Raw genomic sequence first — 21952 nt, 5'->3', positions numbered from 1 at the left:
CTCTCCCGTTGCGGAGCACAGGCTCCGGACGCGCAGGCTCAGCGGCCATGGCTCACAGGCCCAGCCGCTCCGCGGCATGTTGGGTGTTTCCGGACTGGGTCACGAACCTGCGTCCCCTGCATCGGCAAGCGGACTCTCAACCACTGTGCCACCAGGGAAGCCCCTTTCCAGTTTTATTGACATATAATTGACATGCACTATTGTATTCATTTAAAGTGCACAACATAATAACTTGATATATGCATGTATTACAAAATAACTACTACAATAAGTTTAGTTAACATCACCTCATATAGTTACAATTTTTTTTCTTATGTTGAGGACTTTTAAGATCTACTCTTTTAGCAACTTTCAAACATACAATATAGTATTTTTCACTGTAGTTGCCATGCTGTACCTTCATTCCCAGAACTTACTTGTCTTATAACTGGAAGCTTGTACCTTTTGACCACCTTCACCCAGTTCCTCACCCCCCACCTCCCACCTCCCACTTCTGGCAGCCACCAATCTGTTCCCTGTTTCTGTGAGTTTGTTTTTTTTTTTTTTTAGTTTCCACATATAAGTGAGGTCATACAGTATTTGTCTTTTTCTGATTTATTCCACTTAGCATAATACCCTCAGGGTCCATCCATGTTGTCACAAATGGCAGGATCCCCTTCTTTTTTATGACTGAGTAATACTTCACATATTTACATATATATATAAAATATATATCATAATAAAAACTAAATCTAGAATTAATATATTAATTACAACTTCTTTAGCAAAAACTTAAATGAAAATGAAATACCCCCACTTCCTAAAATAATGTTGAATTTATCTGTCTTAAGGTATTGAATACTTAATCCATCTTAAGATATATATCCTCCTACCTAGATGGCATGATTGTAAATGTTTATTGTCTTTCTAGGGTATGAATAACACTTAATGAAAAATGATTTATCTCTTTCTTTCTTAGAAATTCTAGCAGAATTTGAACGTCTATTTTTATTATGCTATTTTTGAGGTAGTACATTCATGCAACTGTTAAAAGTAGAATTGAATTGAAATATTAAATGCTCTACCAGAGTATCTATTTTTCTTTTTTGATGTTATGTGTATGACTACACTAATATATTTCAAGATTCTATGGTGCTTCATTAGGTAAGAAGTAGTTTCTTACCTAATGGCATAGAGTCTAGTGGAATCAATAGAAAACAACAAATAAAAACATTAGAGAGCCTGTTTCAGAAGTTTACTGTCATGCCCTTCAAAAAGTCCAAATGTACAGATTCATCTATAAAGGAGAAAAGAAACACTCTTTTTTTTTAACGTCTTTATTGAGGTATAATTGCTTTACATGGTTGTGTTAGTTGCTGCTGTATAACAAAGTGAATCAGTTATATGTATACATATATCCCCATATCTCCCTCCCTCTTGCGTCCCCCTCCCACCCTCCCTATCCCACCCCTCTAGGTGGTCACAAAACACTGAGCTGATAAATAAGCCAAAATACAAAACTGTTTTCTCAGAGGTTGTTATTAAGTATATAAAGACCTACATCACAGCCTATTTTTAGTAAGTAAATCAATTAGCCAGAAATGAATATGCCTGGTCTAGTCATTCATCAGACCATGCAGCCCGCTGATTCCACTTACAGATACTTTGTTGGTATTTGGGAAATATAAAATATAAATAGTGCATGCCATGTTTACTACTGAACTATTAACCAGATATCTGGTATTAATGTATTTACTACATTTTACTGTAACTGTTTACACAACTATCTGGTTTGCTTGTGAAGCTATAAACTCCATGACTGCAGAATTCACTTCCTCTATCCTGTCTTTGTGTCTTTATTGCCTAGTGGATGTCAGGCACATGGTATATGTTCAGTAAATATTTATTGAATGAATGGGTAAACCTCTATGCATAAAATCATTACATTTTAAGTGATTTTGTTGTTGTTTAAGTCTCAGAGTCAGCCTATACCAATCCCACCCCACAGTAGTTGTTTTTGAATGAAACCCCAAAAAGTCTATGAATTTAAAGCTGTAAAGACAGTAAAAAGAAAAATATTATCCCCGTTTCAGATATAAAATTGATGTGATTGAGAACTGAAAAGGGAAAATCAGAGTGCATAAAACATAGTCTATAATATTAGCCAAGATAGATATTAATAAGTATTCCAGTTTTATTTTTATTGTGTCTACTGTCTATGAGACAAAGCTACACATCATTATAATATTTAAGCTAAACTTCCAGAAGCGTAGCTTATAAAGTGATATATTAACGATGGCTATAATTTATGGAGTACCTACCACATGCTAGGTGTAAGGAAAACTTTTTGTATGCATTATATCCTTTAGTGAACTCAGCAATCTTCTGATCTAGTTAATGTCCCCATTTTACAAATAAAGAAATAAGATCAGGGAAACTAAGAATTTTCCCAAGGTCACATAGCTAGTAAATATGAGAGCCATAATTCAAACTCAGAGCTATTAGAATCTGAGGAGAGTGTTCTTAGCTTAATTCTAGTCTGTGAAAGGACATTCACTGCTGTAGAAGTAAGCACTAAAGGTTGGTGACTAGAGTGAGGGAAGCAAAGACAGGAAGGCAGCAGGGAGAAAGTCCATTATTCCCCAAAGACATGATTTCAAACCACTCCTATCTGAATCACCTGGGGACCTTTTATAAATGATAGTCCTGGATCTGACTGTATGGACCTACTAAATGGGAATCTTTAAGCATGATGCAAAAGTCTGAAACTTTAATAAGTTATTCAGCTAATTTTTACAGTTTAAAGTTTTAGAGCCAATGACTAAGAAAGATTAAACTCTATTAATTCAAACAGTAAATCAGTCAATCTATCAATCAGACAAACAGATTGCAGATTTAGCTTTCAAGTAGTTTTCTGAACTTGAGAAAGTGCTTACTACTCAGGACCTCAGTTTTCTTGTCTTCCAGACAGGGTCACTTCATGGATCTGAATAGAAGCAAAACTCTTAACAATAGTAAGTTCACTTCAGAAAAGATGTAAAAAAACAGTGTCTAACCATTGGTCTTTCATTCATTTTCTTATCTACAATCCATCCTAAGAACTGTAGGAAAGCTGGCATCTCTCTCCTGCTTCATGTCTTTTTTAGACTGTTTTTCTCAGTTAAATATGTCAAATTAGATCACCCTGATGCAATTACTCCAAGGTTACAAATAGCAGGAGTTCCAGTGGGTGTTTTTTTTCCTTCCCATTTTCATTAAATTCCCTCATAGTAGATATAAAATCAGTTCCTAAATTGGCACTGATTCGCAAATATATTGAATTCGGACATGTCAAAATAAATTAATTTGTCTCTCAGTAGAAAGAAAGCAATACAGCCAGATTGAATCCCAGTGAAATTTTATAGCACTTATTTACAAATACTTTTATATCCTAAACTGCACAGCATTTAAAAATTAGGAGCTTTATGCAGCACATATAACATTTACTTTTACTGCTACTTCTTAAAACCAATGATAAAAGTAAATTTTAAATTGTAGAATAATTCTTTCATTTTATATTTATACTGTAAAACTGGGGCTAACCTTTGGAAACCACACATTCTGTTATTTTAGTATTGTCATTATTCAGATGACTCAGATACATTAAAATATTTAATTGAGAGATTTATTGTAATCTATATTTTCCAAAAAATCAATTTTAAATGTTAAACAGATATCTATGAATTAGTTTATACATTTATAAGAAAATTATGGTATATGTGTTTTGCATATAAATTCTGTAGCAGTTAACTTTTCTAGGTCACAGTTACTTTATTTGCAAAAATGTATTTCTAAACAACAGATTTGGAGTTATTTTGATCAACTTTCTTCTTACTAAAGTGCACCTATTTGTAGTACATTTATGATTCAGCAATAAAACATATCAAACCACAAAAAGACATGGGGGGTGGCTTAAGTACATATTGCTAAGGAAAGAAGTCAGGCCCCAAAGACTACATAGTATATGATCCCAACTATATGACCTTCTGGAAAAGGCAAAAGTATACAGACAATAAAAAGATCAGTGGTTGCCGGGTATTTGGGTGGGGGTAGGGGGACAAATAAATGAGGAACAGGAGATTTTCCATCACTGAAACGATATTCTGTATGACACTGTATGTAATGGTGGATATATGACATTATACCTCTGTCCAAACCCGTAGAACATAAAGAATGAAACCTTATGTAAACTATGACCAAAGTGCTGCCTTTGAGGGATAAGTAGTAGCCAGTGCTGCCATCTGGAATATGTCAGGACATGTAGGTATTAAACCCAATTCAGATCAAGCTTTGTGAAAGAACCTTTAGTGAAGGTCCTTCCTTAAGGCATTTTAAAGATGTAAAACCACTTGTAAAAGTCACTCCAAGGCTCCAAAGTCCATGTCTGTTTAAAATATACCATTTTCTTTAGCATCCTCTTCGCAACCCTTTTCTGGGGAAAGGGAATCCAGTAGGTCTTTTGACTCTTAAGCTTCATCAGTAAGTCTATATATTTTCACTAGTGAGCCCTAGCTCTTTCAAGTGTCTTTTATTGTAAGAGGGCTTTTTCTCAATTATATTGGCAGTAAATCTGGCTTTAAAAAGTAGAATTCTTGAATTTCAGATTCCAAACAACTATTAGTTTTGAATTAGTTATTAAAAAGTTAAATTGGAAGAGGGTTAATGATACATTGTTTATTATAAAATGGATGAAGTGCAACTACAATTATGTGAATTGATAGCAAGAGAAAAAAAATTGTTTAAAAAAAGTGGCAAAAAAAAGTGGCTTATGAGGAATCATTTATTTGACTATAATTCTTTGCTTCTGAAATTAATCAATAGATTTTGATTGTATTCTACAGGAAGAAGGGGAATGATAAATCACATTATATCAGACTCAGAATGGTAGAATTGGAAAATACTTTACAAATAGTTTACTCTAAAAATCATAAATTGTCAGCCCACAGATCAAACCAAGTCATGTGATGCTTTAAAAAATAAATTTCGTTGGATACCAAAATGTAAAAGTTCATAGAATTTACATAAAAATTTGAATTTCCTTTTTCCATTTTAAAATCACTCTGGACTTGCATTATTGCATGCTGATTATCCTTATTAAATAGAGTATGTAGTGTCCAATTCCTTTCCACCCCTTTCCCCATTAATTTATTCCCAACCCATTTTATTTAACTTTCTTATCTTTTTATCCTCTCTAACATCTGATTTTATGGATCCTGATTTAAACCAACTCCTTCATCTTATATTCAAGTTATATGTGACTCCAAAGGGAATATGTAATTTGCCCCATCATGTAACTTGTACTTTCCAGGGCATAAAACAAAAATAAAATGGGCCTTCCCTGGCAATAAAATAGAAAAGAATTGAAATTTTGTAATCTAATGCTCATTATCATAAAGGTTGATTTAAATCTAGCCAGGAGAAAATTGCTTTTTTTTTTTTTTTGTGGTTTGCGGGCCTCTCACTGTTGTGGCCTCTCCCGTTGTGGAGCACAGGCTCCAGACGCGCAGGCTCGGCGGCCATGGCTCACGGGCCCAGCCACTCAGCAGCATGTGGCATCTTCCCGGACCGGGGCACGAACCCGTGTCCCCTGCATCGGCAGGCAGACTCTCAACCACTGCACCACCAGGGAAGCCCAGAAAATTGCATTTTTATAGTATGTTTTGATTCTGGTAGAAAGAAGTATGTTGGAACAATTAAGACAAAGGTTAATGAGATATTTTGTCTAGAAGTAAATCTGTTTTAAACATTTACTAACAAAAAGAAGTTTAAATGTTTTTAGTGGTGGGCGTAGGATTTGAATTCCTTCTTAAACTATGTCAGTTGCTTTTTCCAGTGTTAATCATTTTCATCCTGATTGTACAAAAATATGCATAAAATATTTTATTTTTAAAGTTTAAAATGAAAGATGGCATTTTTATAATGTTAAAGCTGAAGGCATATTAGCTGCAGACTTTATATTTCTATACTTTATAAGGATCAAGAGTTCATTATGAAATAATTATGGAAAGTATAAAATTTAGCTCTTATCTCACATAGTAACAAGATAGGTGAGTAAACAATTTAAACAGCTTCTATTTCCACAAAAAGAAATTCAGTATATGAAAATCATCACAGAATATGACTAACATATGTTTTCTTATATCACACTTAAGTTGTATGAAATTTGATCTGTCGTTAACAATTCATTGCTCTAATATCCAAGCCATGTGTATTAGTTGTCTATTGCACCATAATAATACTACTGCAAATGTAATGAGTTCAAACAACACACTTATTATCTTGAAGTTTCTGTAGGCCAGGAAATTGTTGGCTGTGTCCTCTCTTTCATAGTCTCACACAGGTTTTAGTCAAGATGTTGGCCAGGGCAAGAATCTCACTTGAGGCTTGACTAGAGAAGGGTCTACCTCCAAGCTCATGTGGTTGTTGCTAGGATTCAGTTCCATGTGGGATGTTTTACTGAGGGCCTTAGTTGCTTGCTGATTGTTGGTCAGAACTCACCATTCCACGTCTCCACTCACTTCATTAAATCCAGCAAGGGAAGTAGTCAGAGTCCGCTAGCAAGAAGTTACAAGTTATAATCTAATATAACATAGTCACTGAAGTGACATCCCATCTTGTTTGCTGTATTCTGTCCATTAGAAACAAGTCACAGTCTGCCCCTCCTACAAGAGGAGATACACAAGGGTAGGAATACCAAGGTGAGGATCCTACTGTGTTTCCATGACTCTTTAATTTTAACCCTTTCCAGGTTTAATGATTTCACAATCACCAAGGTCAACCACTAGCCAATGTTGCAAACAACAATTAGTCTTAATGTCTGTTTATAATCTAAAATATCATAGAAAAAGATATCTGTTCATAATCCATCAAAACTAACCTTAGTGTCACTTTTCGAAGTGCCTTCCTTTTTGTGGTAGTCTACTGTCATTTTAGGTTCAAAATTACCAAAGGCATCCTTATTTCACTAAACTGACACTGTGACGATGCCTAGGTAAATTGCTTATAAAATATAATTGTGTTACCTCAGATATCTTTCTTTAGAAGTCTGCTTAGGTAAATGTATCCTTTTCTTATCTAAATATTTTTTTATTCTTTGGGACTCTTTTGATTGCAAGTGATTGAAATACTAGATAAAGGAGAATTTATTGTTTTAGTAGCTGAAATGATGAGTTTACCTAGCTTCAAGTATAAAAGCATTTAGATTACTAGTCAAAGTGTACAGGATGTATTTTCAACCTTTAGTTATTTCATTTGTGTTGCTTTATTATCAGAAAGAACCCCCTCATAGGGAGAAACATTAATATTCTAGTCAATAACAACAAAAAAACTTTTTTTTTTTTGGTTACAGTAACATTCTTGGACAAGACTTTCATTGGGTTTGCATGAAACATTTACCACACATGAACATACAGCAAAGCAAAATAAAGTGCTCTCATTGGCCAGAGCTGGGTAGTGTGTCTATCGATATACCTGGGGGATTGGGTCAGTTCTACCCAAACCATTTAGACTAACAATGAAGGAGGTATGGTTATCCAAAGCAATATCTGGATGCTATTAACAAAAGAAGGCAGAAAATATGCAGAGAAGTAAAATTAAACAAATAAATAAATAGATAAATACTTTATAATTTTCATTAAAAAATTATACAGGTTAGTTCTTACTCTTTGTCAAGAAATAGTTATTGACCATTCACTGGAGATATGGACCACCATTAGGTGCTATAACATCTGTCTGTAAGATAGATCATTTTACATTTAGGTAATTTTAGTCTATCAAGTATATGGAGTACAGTGGCAAAGAACATAGCATTTTGGACAAGATGTTTAAGAAGGATTGTATGTAATTAATTTTTCAGACTGTATTTGTAGCTCAGAATTTGTTATAAAAGGCTTCATGTAAGCACAATATAATTGTGTAATGTAATCTAGATTAGAAGAACTGAGAAGATGGAGATAAAAATGAAGGGTAATATTAAGAGTAAGTATTACAAGATAAAAGGCCATGTGAAAGAGTGTCAGTAGGATTTATCTTATCAGTTTGAGGAAAGAGGCTAAAGCTTATAGAAATCAGATGGGTTAGATAGATTGGACTATAAAAAGATTCGGAGATGTTAAAACTTTATATTTAAGAATTTTCTAAATCTGTTGGAGTTGGATGATATAAGTATGTGAATTGTAAGAGTGAGATTGTTTGCATTAGTTTATGAAGATAAAGTTATAATAGCCTAGTCACAGTGACCAATATTGTAAAATAAAATGGATATTTTGAGAATGAGATACTGTGTTGTTGAAAATTTATTTTTAAAATTAAACAAGTCATGCAAACTATTATATATAGGATGGATAAACAACAAGGTCCTACTGTATAGCACAGGGAACTATATTCAATATCTGTGATAAACCATAATGGAAAAGAATATGAAAAAGACTATATATGTATAACTGAGTTACTTTGCTGTACAGCAGAAATTAACATAACATTGTAAATCAACTATAATTCAAAAAAATTTTTTAAATAAATAGATAAATAAAATTAAGGGTCATAGTACTGGGGGAATAATATGGTTACAGTTAAGTAAAATAAGTGAATTCAAAAGAAATATTAATTTTGTGATTCCATCCATTCAAATACGTTTAGTACAGTTAAAGTTTAAAGTAGAGCAGGATAAGGACTAGACTAAAAAGAGATATCTGGAGGCCATTTGCTTAAATATGCTAATATTACCAACATAAAAGCAATATTTTTCTTTAGCAACTTGAGATAGCAAACTGTATCTACCTATTGCATTCTGTGCAGAAGTTGAGACAAGTAAAATGAATTTTATACAATTTTTGGCAGATAATAAAGTAGTAATATACGTGTGACAAGACATTCTTAACAAAGAACATTTGCATAATTTTGAACATAGGGCTGGAGTCTGAATGTGTTACTTTGTTGAAAAGTTCAAAAAATAGTATTATTCAAATAAACACAAATGCACAAAACTAACATATTCTATTATTAAATTCAAAACTCCATCATGACAAAATGGACAAGAAAAATAAATTATCTTCTCTAAACCTGCAGACCGCCTCCAGTAAGTGAACTTGCAACCAGAGGGACTATGGTTGGTGTAATTTCTGCTGCAGCCATCAATCAGAGTATTGTGTACTCCATTGTTGCAGGAAATGAAGAGGGTGAGTATATGTTTAGTCTGTGTTTTTATCATAAAACAATAAACTTAGATTTGGAATAAATTTCAGATTTAATTACTCTTTACCCTATTTTTCTAGTAAAATGTGTCTGACTTAAATGTAACTATGTGCTGAATCTGATTAAAAATCCAGTTATATTGACAAATGCTATTTATTTCCCCTAGGGAATACTCAATATCCAATTCTGAAAGTGTTCCCCTCCCCCTGAATTAGGGATATTTTAATAACGTGTTCAAAATTAATGCATACTTTCAGCTTTTGGTCATAATCATAGCCTGCAGTAGTCTCTGGCCACTGTTTTGTGCCATCCACAGCCCTTACCCCATGTCATACATTAACGAATCCTGAAGAAATTTTAGGAACAGAAATAACTGTGAATGCCCAAAGAGCCACATCCATGATAAAAAGCCTTTTGTATGAGTCCTCAAACTGTCAAATCAAACATATAATCAACAGTTGTAAGTAAATAAATAATTTGAGTTTTGTCTACCATCACTTTTCACTGAGAATGGAATGGTTTGCTAACCTGTGGGAATAAGTTCCTAACTCAGTTTTTCAATTTGCATATTGATTATTTGTTTCACCTATGACCCACAGGTTAGTTGTCCTCTGGTTTTCCCTTTTTATGAGTTAAATGGTCTGGCATGTTGTAGGTGGTAAAAAAACAAACAAACTAAAAACCCAGTTAATATACATTTAAAAAACACATGCATATTCAGTATTAAACGAATGAATATTAATGTTGTAAAGCAGTTTGCAAGGAAATTATAAAAGCTGTTTTCAAGTATTTCAGTGACCAACCATTACTGGAAATTACTGCCCCTGAAGCAAGTGCTCAATGTAGTACTTTTCTTATTGTCTTTGTTTCTCCTGTGCTGTTATGCCTCCTCTCCAAATATTACTGACTTTCCTTTTTCCTTGAACTTATAACATCTGACTGAAGCTAAGATTTCTGAATCTGTTCTTATAATTTTTTCTGTAATTCTATCTGTTCTCTTCCTTGAAGTTAGCAAAGTGGCTCTACTTATTACCCACACTCCACCACAATGATTCTTTTTACATTCAATTTATTTGCTTATCAATTTATTCAACTAATATTTATTGAGCATCTATCATGTACTCAGTACCTTCTAGCTACTTAGGATAGAGCAGTGAACAAAATAGACAGATCCTTGCCCTCATAGAATTTATCAATCCAATGAGAGGAGATAGTAACAATTATTAAACAATTATTAAGTTAATAAACATATAGTGTTTAGGTAGTGATAAATGCTGTGGAGAAAACCAGAGTGAGGAAAAGACAGAGAGAGTGAAAGAGGGGGGGTATTACAAAGGTTGCCAGTGTGCCCTGCCCTTCACTCAAATATATATGACCAAATTTATTTTAATAAATAGACTTCAGGGGCTTCCCTCATGGCGCAGTGGTTGAGAGTCCGCCTGCCGATGCAGGGGACACGGGTTCGTGCCCCGGTCCGGGAGGATCCCGCATGCCGCGGAGTGGCTGGGCCCGTGAGCCATGGCCGCTGAGCCTACGCGTCCGGAGCCTGTGCTCGGCAACGGGAGAGGCCACAACAGTGAGAGGCCCGCGTACCGCAATAAATAAATAAATAAATAAATAGACTTCAGGGCAAAATATTTTAAGATATTTAGAATAATAAATAATATTTTCTAAATAATCAACATATGAAATTATCTGTTTGTTCCCTCTCACATTCTTAGCAAAACACTAAATCTGCAGGATAATAAGATGCATTACATCATAAAAAGTATAATAATCCAATAAGGTCATAAAATAATTGCTTAAACAAAATTAAATGGATTTCTTTAAAACAAAATTTCTAGAAGCATTTAGTGTGGCAGAAGATTATGTGTATCTACGGTGAGGGAAATAGTATGCATTGTTTCAGATTTAATTGACCATAGAAACATCAATTTCCAGGAGAATCTCAAAAAAACTTGAATTTCAAAACATGCATTTAGGGAAACACTGATGTTGATAATTTCAGGAACTGGAACAGAGTTTCCAAAGCCAGCATTTTGTAACTCTTATATGTGTTTTAAAAATCACAGTGCTTTTTAAAGAGAATTATTTTCCCTTACAGTGTGAAGAGAGTAACCAAGGAATTGTGTTTTAATTCTAGATAAGTTTGGAATTAATAACATCACGGGTGTAATCTATGTGAATGGCCCTCTGGATTATGAGACAAGGACAAGCTATGTACTTCGAGTCCAAGCCGATTCCCTGGAAGTAGTCCTCGCCAACCTACGTGTTCCTTCAAAAAGTAAGTTGTATTACTTAAGGATTTTACAAGAATTTTATGGTGTTTTTATTTATTTTCTAATGAAATACATATGTCTAAATAAAATCCTCAGTGGAGAACGTAGAAAGATCATTAACACTCAAAGATGACTGCCCATTCATTTTAAGATCTGATATATGACAATGCAGAGAATGACTTCATACTTCTTAAATGTCAAGGTAATAACACAATGTTTTCAAATTTTGTGCAGTCTTACTGGAATGCCATCATTATTGGTATATGTTGCATAGAAACCTTATTCTTAATTACACTGGGTAGTTATGACTAACCCCTTGGAATGTATATTGTTAAGGGGCACATGATTACCATACATTTCCTGAATTGTGTGGCTTCTGGTACTTTGTATTTTCTTAGAGCAGAGGAAAATGCATCTTAAAAAGAGTGACTAACATTTATCATAATGTTAGCATTATACTTAATTCACACCCATTTCTAGGAAATGAGATTTATTATCCCCATTTTACAAAGACAAGAAAAGGTTAAGTGATTTTTCAAAAAAAATGTTACTGTCAGTAAATGAAAAGTGGGAGATTTAAGCTATCTTTTGACTCCAAAATCTTTCTTCAGCATTTTGGTGTAGTGTAGTTTACCCATACAGCGAACCAAGTAAAAGCCAATTTGTGAAGGGGACCAGCATAGATTCTGAGAGATGTTACTGGTAATGGGATAAACACTGTTCTTTTCCATCCATTGAGATAATACTCCTTTGCACATTAAGCAATCCATCTTTTTGTAACTTAACATTGTCATATATCAGCTGTTATAATGAATGGGAAATTTTTTAAAATCTAGAAAACCCAGGAAAACCTGATTTAATTTAACTACTAGCAGAATAGAGGCCCAGAGAAAGTATAAATAACAAAACAGGGTATGAAACATTTATATTTTACTCTGGGCCCATTTCTGGACATACTCTCACAGCACTCCATCAATCAGCATCTTTAAAACAGGAAAGAGGATAAAAGAAGAGACCCTGAGAGCCAGAGCAAGAGTACCCATATGAATGCCAGAGAGAGAGAGAGAGCACCCCAGCAGGATGAGAAGAGTGAGCAAGGTGGGAGTGAGAGGCAAAAGATGTGCTACAGAGTTTTCTGTATCAGTTCAGCAATTGATGATCATAAAAATAAATCACTTCTGTTCATGTATTTCAAACCTCACTTACAGATCTAAGGTAGAGGCCTGCACAGTTGTTTGTAAAAGCACAACCAAATCATTGGAAAAATCAGATTATATACAGTGTGTCTGTGGAATTACAGGAATTAAACTGTCTTCAGTGATTATGCATCACTTACATAATTGTTTAAAAATAGCAGACCAGGGGGCTTCCCTGGTGGCACAATGGTTGAGAGTCCGCCTGCCGATGCAGGGGACACGGGTTCGTTCCCCGGTCCGGGAAGATCCCACATGCCGCGGAGCGGCTGGGCCCGTGAGCCGTGGCCTCTGAGCCTGCGCGTCTGGAGCCTGTGCTCCACAACGGGAGAGGCCACAACAGTGAGAGGCCCGCGTACTGCAAAAAAAAAAAATAGCAGACCAGTTATTTGAGTTTTTAAAATTTTTAAACTGCAAGCAATTACATTTTTATAAAATATAGAGGACACTTACAATTTACAATTCAATTGTAAATTAAATTGACTAAACCAGGAGTTGAAAGGTTAGAGTAGTTCTAAATTACATAGTGTAAACTACCTTATTGCAAATAAAAGTAAATGTAAAAGTTAATTGAAAACCATTTGTCATCTTTCTTTGAAACAAACAGAAAGTTAGAATTAGAAAAAAAAATTTGCCAAATATTTAAGTTGTAGACCCTAGCATTTTTCAAGAAATAGCTCTGATTTCTAGGCATAAAGACATATTGATGTTTCATATGTGAGTATAGTAAACTAGTTCTCACTGTAATTTAAATGTAAATCTGAGGCTAATAAAAGTTTAGCTAATACACCCATGTATACTTACATGTGCCCTAGTATGCATGCACAGTGAGACCAGTTAGCAAATTCATGAATTATCCTCTCAGAAATGTGTGAAGCCGAAAAGCTAAATGTTAGTTTGTTTAATGCCTAATGCTTTGACTATTTGTTATTATCGGGTTGGCCAAAAAGTGCGTTCGGATTTTTATAAGATCGTACGGAAAAACCCGAACGACCTTTTTGGCCAACCCAATAACATTTCATGACTGACTTTTTTTTTTTTAAACATCTTTATTGGAGTATAATTGCTTTACAATGGCGTGTTAGTTTCTGCTTTATAACAAACTGAATCAGCTCTACATATACATATATCCCCATATCTCCTCCCTCTTGCATCTCCCTCCCACCCTCCCTATCCCACCCCTCCAGGTGGTCACAAAGCACCGAGCTGATCTCCCTGTGCTATGTGGCTGCTTCCCACTAGCTATCTATTTTACATTTGGTAGTGTATGTATGTCCATGCCACTCTCTCACTTGGTCCCAGCTTACCCTTCCCACTCCCCGTGTCCTCAAGTCCATTCTCTGTGTCTGTGTCATGACTAACCTTTGCTTCTTGAGTCTGAAGTACAAACCCATGTAGTATTTCCAATACAGTTTCACTTATTAATGACTGTTAATGGTCAAACCCTACCCATTAGCTATGCAAATAATAAGACCATTATGTAAATTGAGGTTAATTGTTTAAAGTTTCATTTCTTCTTCAGAATTAGCTACCCTATGATCTTTAGCTCTATCACATATCATATGAATAAAGGTAATAAACAGAATAAATTTAATTCATTGAAGAAGATTTTATTATAATTTCTTTACCAAGAATTTATTAATGAAATAATTTTCAAAGTAAGTTTTACAACTATGCTGTAAGTAAATTTAATATTTAAAGCAAATTAATAATTAAAATAGAAAAAATTACAGCACATTTCCAAAATTTGATATTAACAGTGTTTAAGACATTTTAATCTTTTAGCGGGGAACATTTCAAACGTAAATAAAATTACAGACTATTATAATGAACCTCTATGTATCAGCTACCCAACTTCGTTGAGTCCTGGGAAATCTTTCATTTAGTCTCACTCCATTATTTTGAAACAACACAGAGACATAATATTTCATCTGTAAGTATTTCAATATGTATCTCTTAAAGATAAAGACTCTTAAAACTTAATCAGAATACCATTATTACTCTCCCCAAACTAACAGAAATTCCTCAGTATCAACAGATATCCATTCGATACTTGTACTAAAAATTTATTCACATTGGAATCCAAATAAGTTCATATACTGCAGTTGGCTGACAGCTCTTTAAGTCTCTTTTAATCTATAGGCTTCACCATTGTCACTCCTTTTTATCCATCTTGTTATTTATTTGTTTGAGAAATCAGATCTCTGAAACCTGGATTTTGACAACTGTATCTTCAGTGGGTCACTTCATATTTTTCTCTGTCTTCTTTATTTCCTATAAATTGTCATTAGAGCCGGAGTCTTGATTAGATCCAGGTTGTTGTTGTTGTTGTTTTTTAAGAAATAAATCATAGGTGATACTCACTACTTCTTTAAGGAGGTACACCAAGTCTCTTTGGCTCTCTCCTCCTGTGACAATAGCAGCCACTGTTAATCATTTCCCAACTATTAATTCTTCCTTTTATTTCTTCTATATGTATTAGCCAAAATATTTCTATAAAAACTCTCTCAATATCAAATATTTGATTACTCTGAGGTCCAACTCCTATAGGAAAAGCAGAAGAAAAGGTTTCTATTCTTTTGCTCACTGGTCTCTTTTTACTTTGTGGCTTTGACCATGATCTTTTTCTATCTTTCATGTTTCTCTTTCTACCTTCTGTCTTTTTAATCTTTCAGGGTAGTTTCAGGAATGCTTTTCTAATTCACAGCTGTAGAATACCTGTTTCAGTTATTTTCATAATGTGTTAAAAATTATTCTTCAGCTTTTAGAAATCTGCTTGCTTTCCTCTGCACTCCCATTTTACTTGGAGACGTTTTCTTTGCTTTTCCACTATTGTGCCTGTCCTGCTCAATTTATATTCTGCTCTCACTGTTTTTTCCTTTCTCCTTAGTGTGGAGTTTTGTCCTGCTACTGCGTTCATATTAACTTAGTATCTTCTTCATTTAGTGTGTGCTGGTAATTTTGAGGTTCACCAGCTCTCAGGGCCACCAGAAACCCTTAGCCCTCTCTGAACTCCCTTAAAAGCAGTAGTTATCACACTTGCAGTTAGTACAGAGATCTGGTTTATGTCATTTGTTTTCCTCAGAAGTTCATACTCTGTGATCTGGAGGCTAGCTTGTTGCCTTATTTAGTCTTAGATATTATCTGTAGGTTTTTGGTTTGATGCTAGGATATTATCCTACTTAAAACTTGATAGTGGGGAGGAGACATAAAAGCAGGAGAATACCCACAAGAATAACTACATGGGTTAATAATAATTTAACCAATAAAGTTCTATGGTTGTTGGTACAAGATAAAAAAATAAACTTCTGGGTTAGATGCAAGGACGCTATTACTCCCTACAAAAGTATTAGCAGGAGTATCAGCTTAGCAATCAGCATAGCAGTGCAGCTCCCTGAACTCCAAACCTCATAGGCAGTGTAGGGCCTTCAGACCTTCACATGAGTGGATTGCACCACAGGAGAGAACTTAGAGGGTCTGCCGCTTTTATAGCAAGTGATAGCAAGTCTTTGTCAAAAGGGAGGCATTCCTGCAAGACATTGTCTCGCTTTTTAGAATTGCCAATTGCATGGTATATTTTCTCCCAATATTTTGCTATCCAAATCTCTGTCTTTTAGTAATGAGGAGGATTCAGGAAGATTCAAATATTACATTGTCACCTTAGTTGTCTTCCTCAAATCCCTAAACACATTATCTTAATCCAAGGATATTTGAAATATTTGTTGAATCGGGAATTTTTTTCACAGTCAATGAATTTAAGATAATAGGAACTATATAGCCCTCTCAGGTCCTTGCACTGTGCTGTTACCGAGTTTAGGATTAAATTTTCCCTCAAGTGCTTTAGATTTTTCACCCAGGGCTTCTAGATACATTTTTTCCCTCTCTTAACGACTAACTTTTATCCTTTAAGCTTCATTAATCTTCTTTGGATGTAGTGGGTAATATAATAAATATATGATCAAATGAATGAATAAATGATGAATAAAATAATCCAAATTAACAGAAAACATTTGTTAAACAGCAAATTCAGCCAACCTTGGACAGTATAGTACTGTAGTATTTACTATTACAAAATATCTATTATGAAAAATAAGTGGACCCATGCAGTTCCAACCCATGTTGTTCAAAGGTCAACTGTAATTGAAAAGCACTTTCAACATAAAGTTGCAGCAGGAGAGAACACCAATGCTGAAAGTGCCCCATTGACAAAGTCTGTTTTAAACACAGGTCTGGCCCAAAAGTGTTCAACCGTTTCACAATAATGATTAAGTCAAAACTTTCCTGCCTACCTTACCAATCTTTCCTCCTCAATCTCTAATACCAGACGATGGCAACCTGAGTGTTAAACAAACAGCTGCTAGTAAATAGGTGAAGAGGTAATTAATAAAGAAGAAAGAAATCTCTTACAACCTCTTCTCCAAAGACAGGATACTTTCCAGGAGAACATCTTAGCTGGGAAGGAAGAAATTTGAAGTATTGATTAATATATTGAACTAGAGAGTCTTTTTTAAAAAACAATATGATCATAGTACTTTCTATTAACTAAATCTGTTTATTTTTTTAAATTATGGAATATCCTGAGGTTTTATTCAACAGCAGGAAAAAGATTACCTCAAATCAGCAGGATGAAAGGGAGAGCAGAAAAGAAAAAACAGGCTTTTATAATTAAATTCCTTATGCCCATATTAAGCTCACCATTTCAGTGTGGCTGGAGAGCAGAATGTAGTTGAAACATTTTTTTTTTTCAGTTTTATTGAGATAAAATTGACATATAGCACTGTAATAAATTCTCTATCTCCCCTGAACAACTCAGTCTCTCCTGGGTCTTCAGGATGAAAGTTATTGGCCCCAAAGAGATTTCAAGGAGCCTATGTCCTTGAGAAATTCCACAGAAACTTATATCAATATTTCTGCCACAAAGTCATCACCATTTTTTATCTTATATAAAACAAAAGCAATAATACATAATGTGCAATTTTATTAGAGCTCAGTTTGATATATGGAATTTCACAATTGAAGTGCAGTTTTTCTTTTACAGTAAAATTATCTTCAAGTGTGGAAGAAAAAACATAGCTTTGTATAAATATATCATTGTGTTTTGATGCAATAACTAGCCTTTCAATCAGGAATAAATGACAGGACAATTAAGATAAACCTTAAACTGGTATTAAAACAACTCAAATGATATTGATTTCACTTTATGGTTTTGCTTTAGGGTACAAGCTTGTAATACATCTCATTTCCCTGGCTTTTCTGGCTCCAAACAGAAGGTCTGTGACAAATAATATTAATGACTCTTTACTCATGATTGACTGACTTACAAAAGCATTCCTGATATAACTTAGGTAACAACACTGCAGCATGTTACATGTTATTTTTTCAGTCCTAAAATCCCAGGTATATTCAAGGCCTTATATTTGTACTATAAATATATGACCACAGTTTTTTAGAACCTATATTCATACTTTATTACTTTAAAACTTGAGGACTACTGTATGAAAACTAATGCCATAAATCCTTTATGGTATTTTTGTCTCAAACACTCTAAGTATTTTATATAAATACACAGTTGACACAGCTACATTTTTAAAGAAAAAAAAAATCTATCTGTCCAAGAAAACAATTTAATTGTGCAAAAAGCTTTGCTTGGAAATGTGATTTTAAAATGGTTATAGAATTTTATTAATACATTTCTGAAGCTAAGTGCATTGAGGCAAAGTTCTTCCATTGATCCCAAAAGTGGTTTGTTGAATTGATGACAAAGATGTGCAGTTAACCTTTCTAAATTACAGTGTAGATTATCATATGTATTTCTTTACATGTGTTATGCAGAAAAAATCATGTTTCATGAGGAAAACATTTTATATTGCTTTTACTGGCAATTAAAATTAAAATATTTAGTAGTCCAAGAGTGCATAAAATGGTTCTCCTTAACTTACATCTAAGATTAAGTGCCAGAACTTAAAAGACAGGAGGTATAATTTTCTTTATTCATGAGAACATCTGTTTAATTACAGTTAATTAATTATATATTTATTTTGCATTTTTAGTCTGAATTTCAGTTGGGATTGGTCTGAATTTAAAATGGGAGACTATTCACTCATTCACAAATATTTTTACCTTATATTCTATTTCTGGGAGCAGCAGTCATTTGATTAATAATGAAGTCCCAAAGCTATGCAATAGAAACTCCATGCCTTTTGTTTCAAAAATATCCACGATTTCAATAGCGGCAAACTAAGCCATATTAAATGCATATTGAAACTGCTCATAGAAGTGAAATCTGTTAAGTCATATGTATTATAGAAATATCAATGTTTCCAGAAATGGAAAGCTTGAGCCACTGTCTATACAACATAAACATAAAGTTCATTTTAGTCATTAAAAATATGGGAAATAACAGAACATTATGAATCGACTGTGTTTCGATAAAAATTTAAAATATGGGAAAAATTATCAGGATTTGCTGCTAAATACATTGTCTTCATTTTGTTTATGAGCACAGTTATTGGCCCTCTACACTCTGTTGTTATATAATCAAGGTCAGGTCTTCTCTACAGGTTAAGATAGCACAAGTCTTTTTAATATTTTGCTAAAGATTTAGATAGCTGTTAGATTATTTTATTTATTTTTATCTCTTATAAAAAATGAAAACCTTCTTTTCTTTTGGTGACATGTTCTATTTTGCCAAGTTTAACAAGAAGCCAAACCTACTGGTTGATTATTTTGAGAAAAAAAAAAGCTTCCCGTTGATTAACTACACAAAAGTAAATTTCAGCATTATGTTTAAATAATAGAAAGAAATATGGGGGAGAGTGTCAACATAGGAAGATTTTATAAATAGGTTGAACCTTCAGTGGGGTTCTCAATCCCGCTTGGCCTTTCCTAGGTCAAGCTAAACCAGATACAGTGACCTTGTTACTTGTTAATCTGGCAAAAGAGGAGAGTTAATGACCCTCCAGGGCCATCTGACCTTGTGTCTCTGAGAGACTGGCAGAAGAAAAGAGCAAAAGACTGAGTTTGAGGGAGGCCATTTATTTAGTGAGTGAGAGAAAGGAATAGCCATAAGAGGCCATGGAAAAAAGCAGTAAAATTTGTGTAATGATGATCGGTTAGTCAAACGAAAGAAGGCATTTCAAGAAAGGTAGAAAATGGCAAAAACTGCAAACGTTACAGATATTCAAGGAAATTTATGACTAATAAAAATATGTTGGATGACACTTACTTGGGATACACAGTGACTATAGCTAATGCCAAATAAATAGAAAAGACCTGCACGTGGATGGAAAGGAAACTATAGATCAAGGATTTCTTGGTTAAATCTACACAATAGACACAATTAAAAAATTTAGTGTATTCTTATTAATATTTATATTTTATGAGACATGCATTTCAGTTTAATTTACATACTATATAAATGTAAAAGCAGAAACAGAATTTTATGTTTCAGACATAAGAAACATAAATTTAGCCTGTCATTCTTTTTAACCATTATTCAAAACAAGTCTAGTAGTCAGTTCTTCTCCTGAAGGGAGTTCATTTTTTTTATTCCCAGGAACTTTTATAAGTTCAATTAATCAGTCTTATTGCTGTTTTTCTCCCTCTTGGTATCTTGTACCTAATTAGTTACCTATGTAATATCTTAAAAATAATTACAGACAAACAATTTAAGGGAAATCATTATTTTAAATGCTATCACTTTCAATTTTGAAAGTCTGTTCCTAGTTATTAATTTACGGTATATTCTTGCCATCAAGATTTCCTGATAGAGATTGCTATGTTTATATTTTATTAAAATGCGCAAGACAGATACTCTATCCAGTCCAACAGCTCAATTTCATTTATGGAAGATTTCTACTAGATGATATTCTATAAATGTTAAGATATACATGAGATTAAAAGAGGTAAATGGCAATTCTGTAAAAAAATATTTATTAAGAAAAATATTGTAATTCAGAAGATTTACCAATGAAACATCTCAAGATTAAAATATAACCTTAATAGAACAGCTGAGAAAAAGGCAGATAACTAAAACTCTGATATAATAAATTGTTTAAGATTCCTGAATTTGGTATCAGGCAGGCCTGGGTTCCAGATGCATCTTTGATTTTTACTAACCTTTCTAAGCTTTAGAATCTTCAAGATTATGTCAAGATAAATATGTCTATTCCTCTTAGGGTGTTTGAGAATTTTAAGCAAAATGATGCCTGCAAAGCATTTACCTTATTAGAGCACTGTAGACATCCAATAAAAAAAGCTATAATAATTATTATTATTGTTGTTATTACTAGCTGTGATATGTTTGAGTGACACTTAAAAATATAGCAATCACATACTAAAAGTGCTTCATTTATTCCTGTAGATTATTGTATACAAAGGAGTCCACATGTTTCTAAGCTCTTTGTGTAAACAATGGTTGTAGGCTGTGACATTTTAGAAACACAGTCATGACATCTTTTGGAGTCTTTAGATTTGAGTACCATTATCTTGATTGACAGCCAGATAATGTAAGTACAAAAAGAGACATTTTCCCCAAAAAGAATGGTCAAAATAATGTAATCATCCATGACAACATAGGGGAAAATATGCTAAAATATAATACTTAAGTTTTGCAACACTAAACAGAAAATTTGCAGTTTATAATGTCTTGGTACCTTGGGATGGAAAATCCAAACTTTTTCTGTAGGTAGGGAGATATGGTCCCCATTCTCTGATGTGGACTAAGTTGGTCTTTCCACCTGTACTTGGAACAGTTATTTGGTTGGAAGCAACAGGAACCACCTCTGACTGATTTATACTAAAAAGAACTTCTCAGTAGAATACTCTGTGACTTGTACAATCAAAGCAAAAGCTTAATAAGATTTAAGAAAGGACAAGAAAAGAGATAAGCTTCAGCAATCTTAGTCAGAAACTCAAAACACTGCTTTTGGGGGCAGTATCTTCAAGACAGCTGGGATCATGGACTTTGAAGCTCAAAGATCTGAGGGGGAGAATCTAATTAGCCTGGGTTGAGACATGTACACCTGGCCAAGTGTGGAGTGCAGAGCACTGTGATTGACAGTTCCACTAAGCACATGGAGTATGGAAGTACAGTAACCCAGGGGGAAAAATATGGAGTTCAATGTTCAAAATAAGGGAGGAAGTGATGTTGGGCAGACAAATCAAGGCAATTCTACTTAACTTTTCAAAAATCAATTTAGGGCCCAAATGTGGTTGAATGAAATGCTAAGCTGGGCACTGTGGGGACAGGTGTAGAGGAGTGGCATATTA

At 33.9% G+C, this 21952-nt stretch overlaps 1 protein-coding gene across 17 annotated transcripts in view; it reads left to right on the top strand.

The window, feature by feature from the left end:
• Window positions 1–21952, top strand: part of PCDH15 (protocadherin related 15) — a 724552-nt gene that overhangs the window by 608265 nt on the left and 94335 nt on the right. For all 17 annotated transcript variants that reach the window (XM_060034587.1, XM_060034586.1, XM_060034585.1 and 14 more), the window contains 2 exons: window positions 9085–9194; window positions 11354–11494. In XM_060034587.1, the coding sequence (XP_059890570.1) occupies window positions 9085–9194; window positions 11354–11494 (251 nt within the window). The remainder of the gene's footprint in view (window positions 1–9084; window positions 9195–11353; window positions 11495–21952) is intronic.

This window comes from Delphinus delphis, chromosome 16, assembly GCF_949987515.2.
Source record: "Delphinus delphis chromosome 16, mDelDel1.2, whole genome shotgun sequence".
Classification (NCBI taxonomy): domain Eukaryota; kingdom Metazoa; phylum Chordata; class Mammalia; order Artiodactyla; family Delphinidae; genus Delphinus; species Delphinus delphis.
This window is presented reverse-complemented; position numbering and strand designations above follow the sequence as displayed.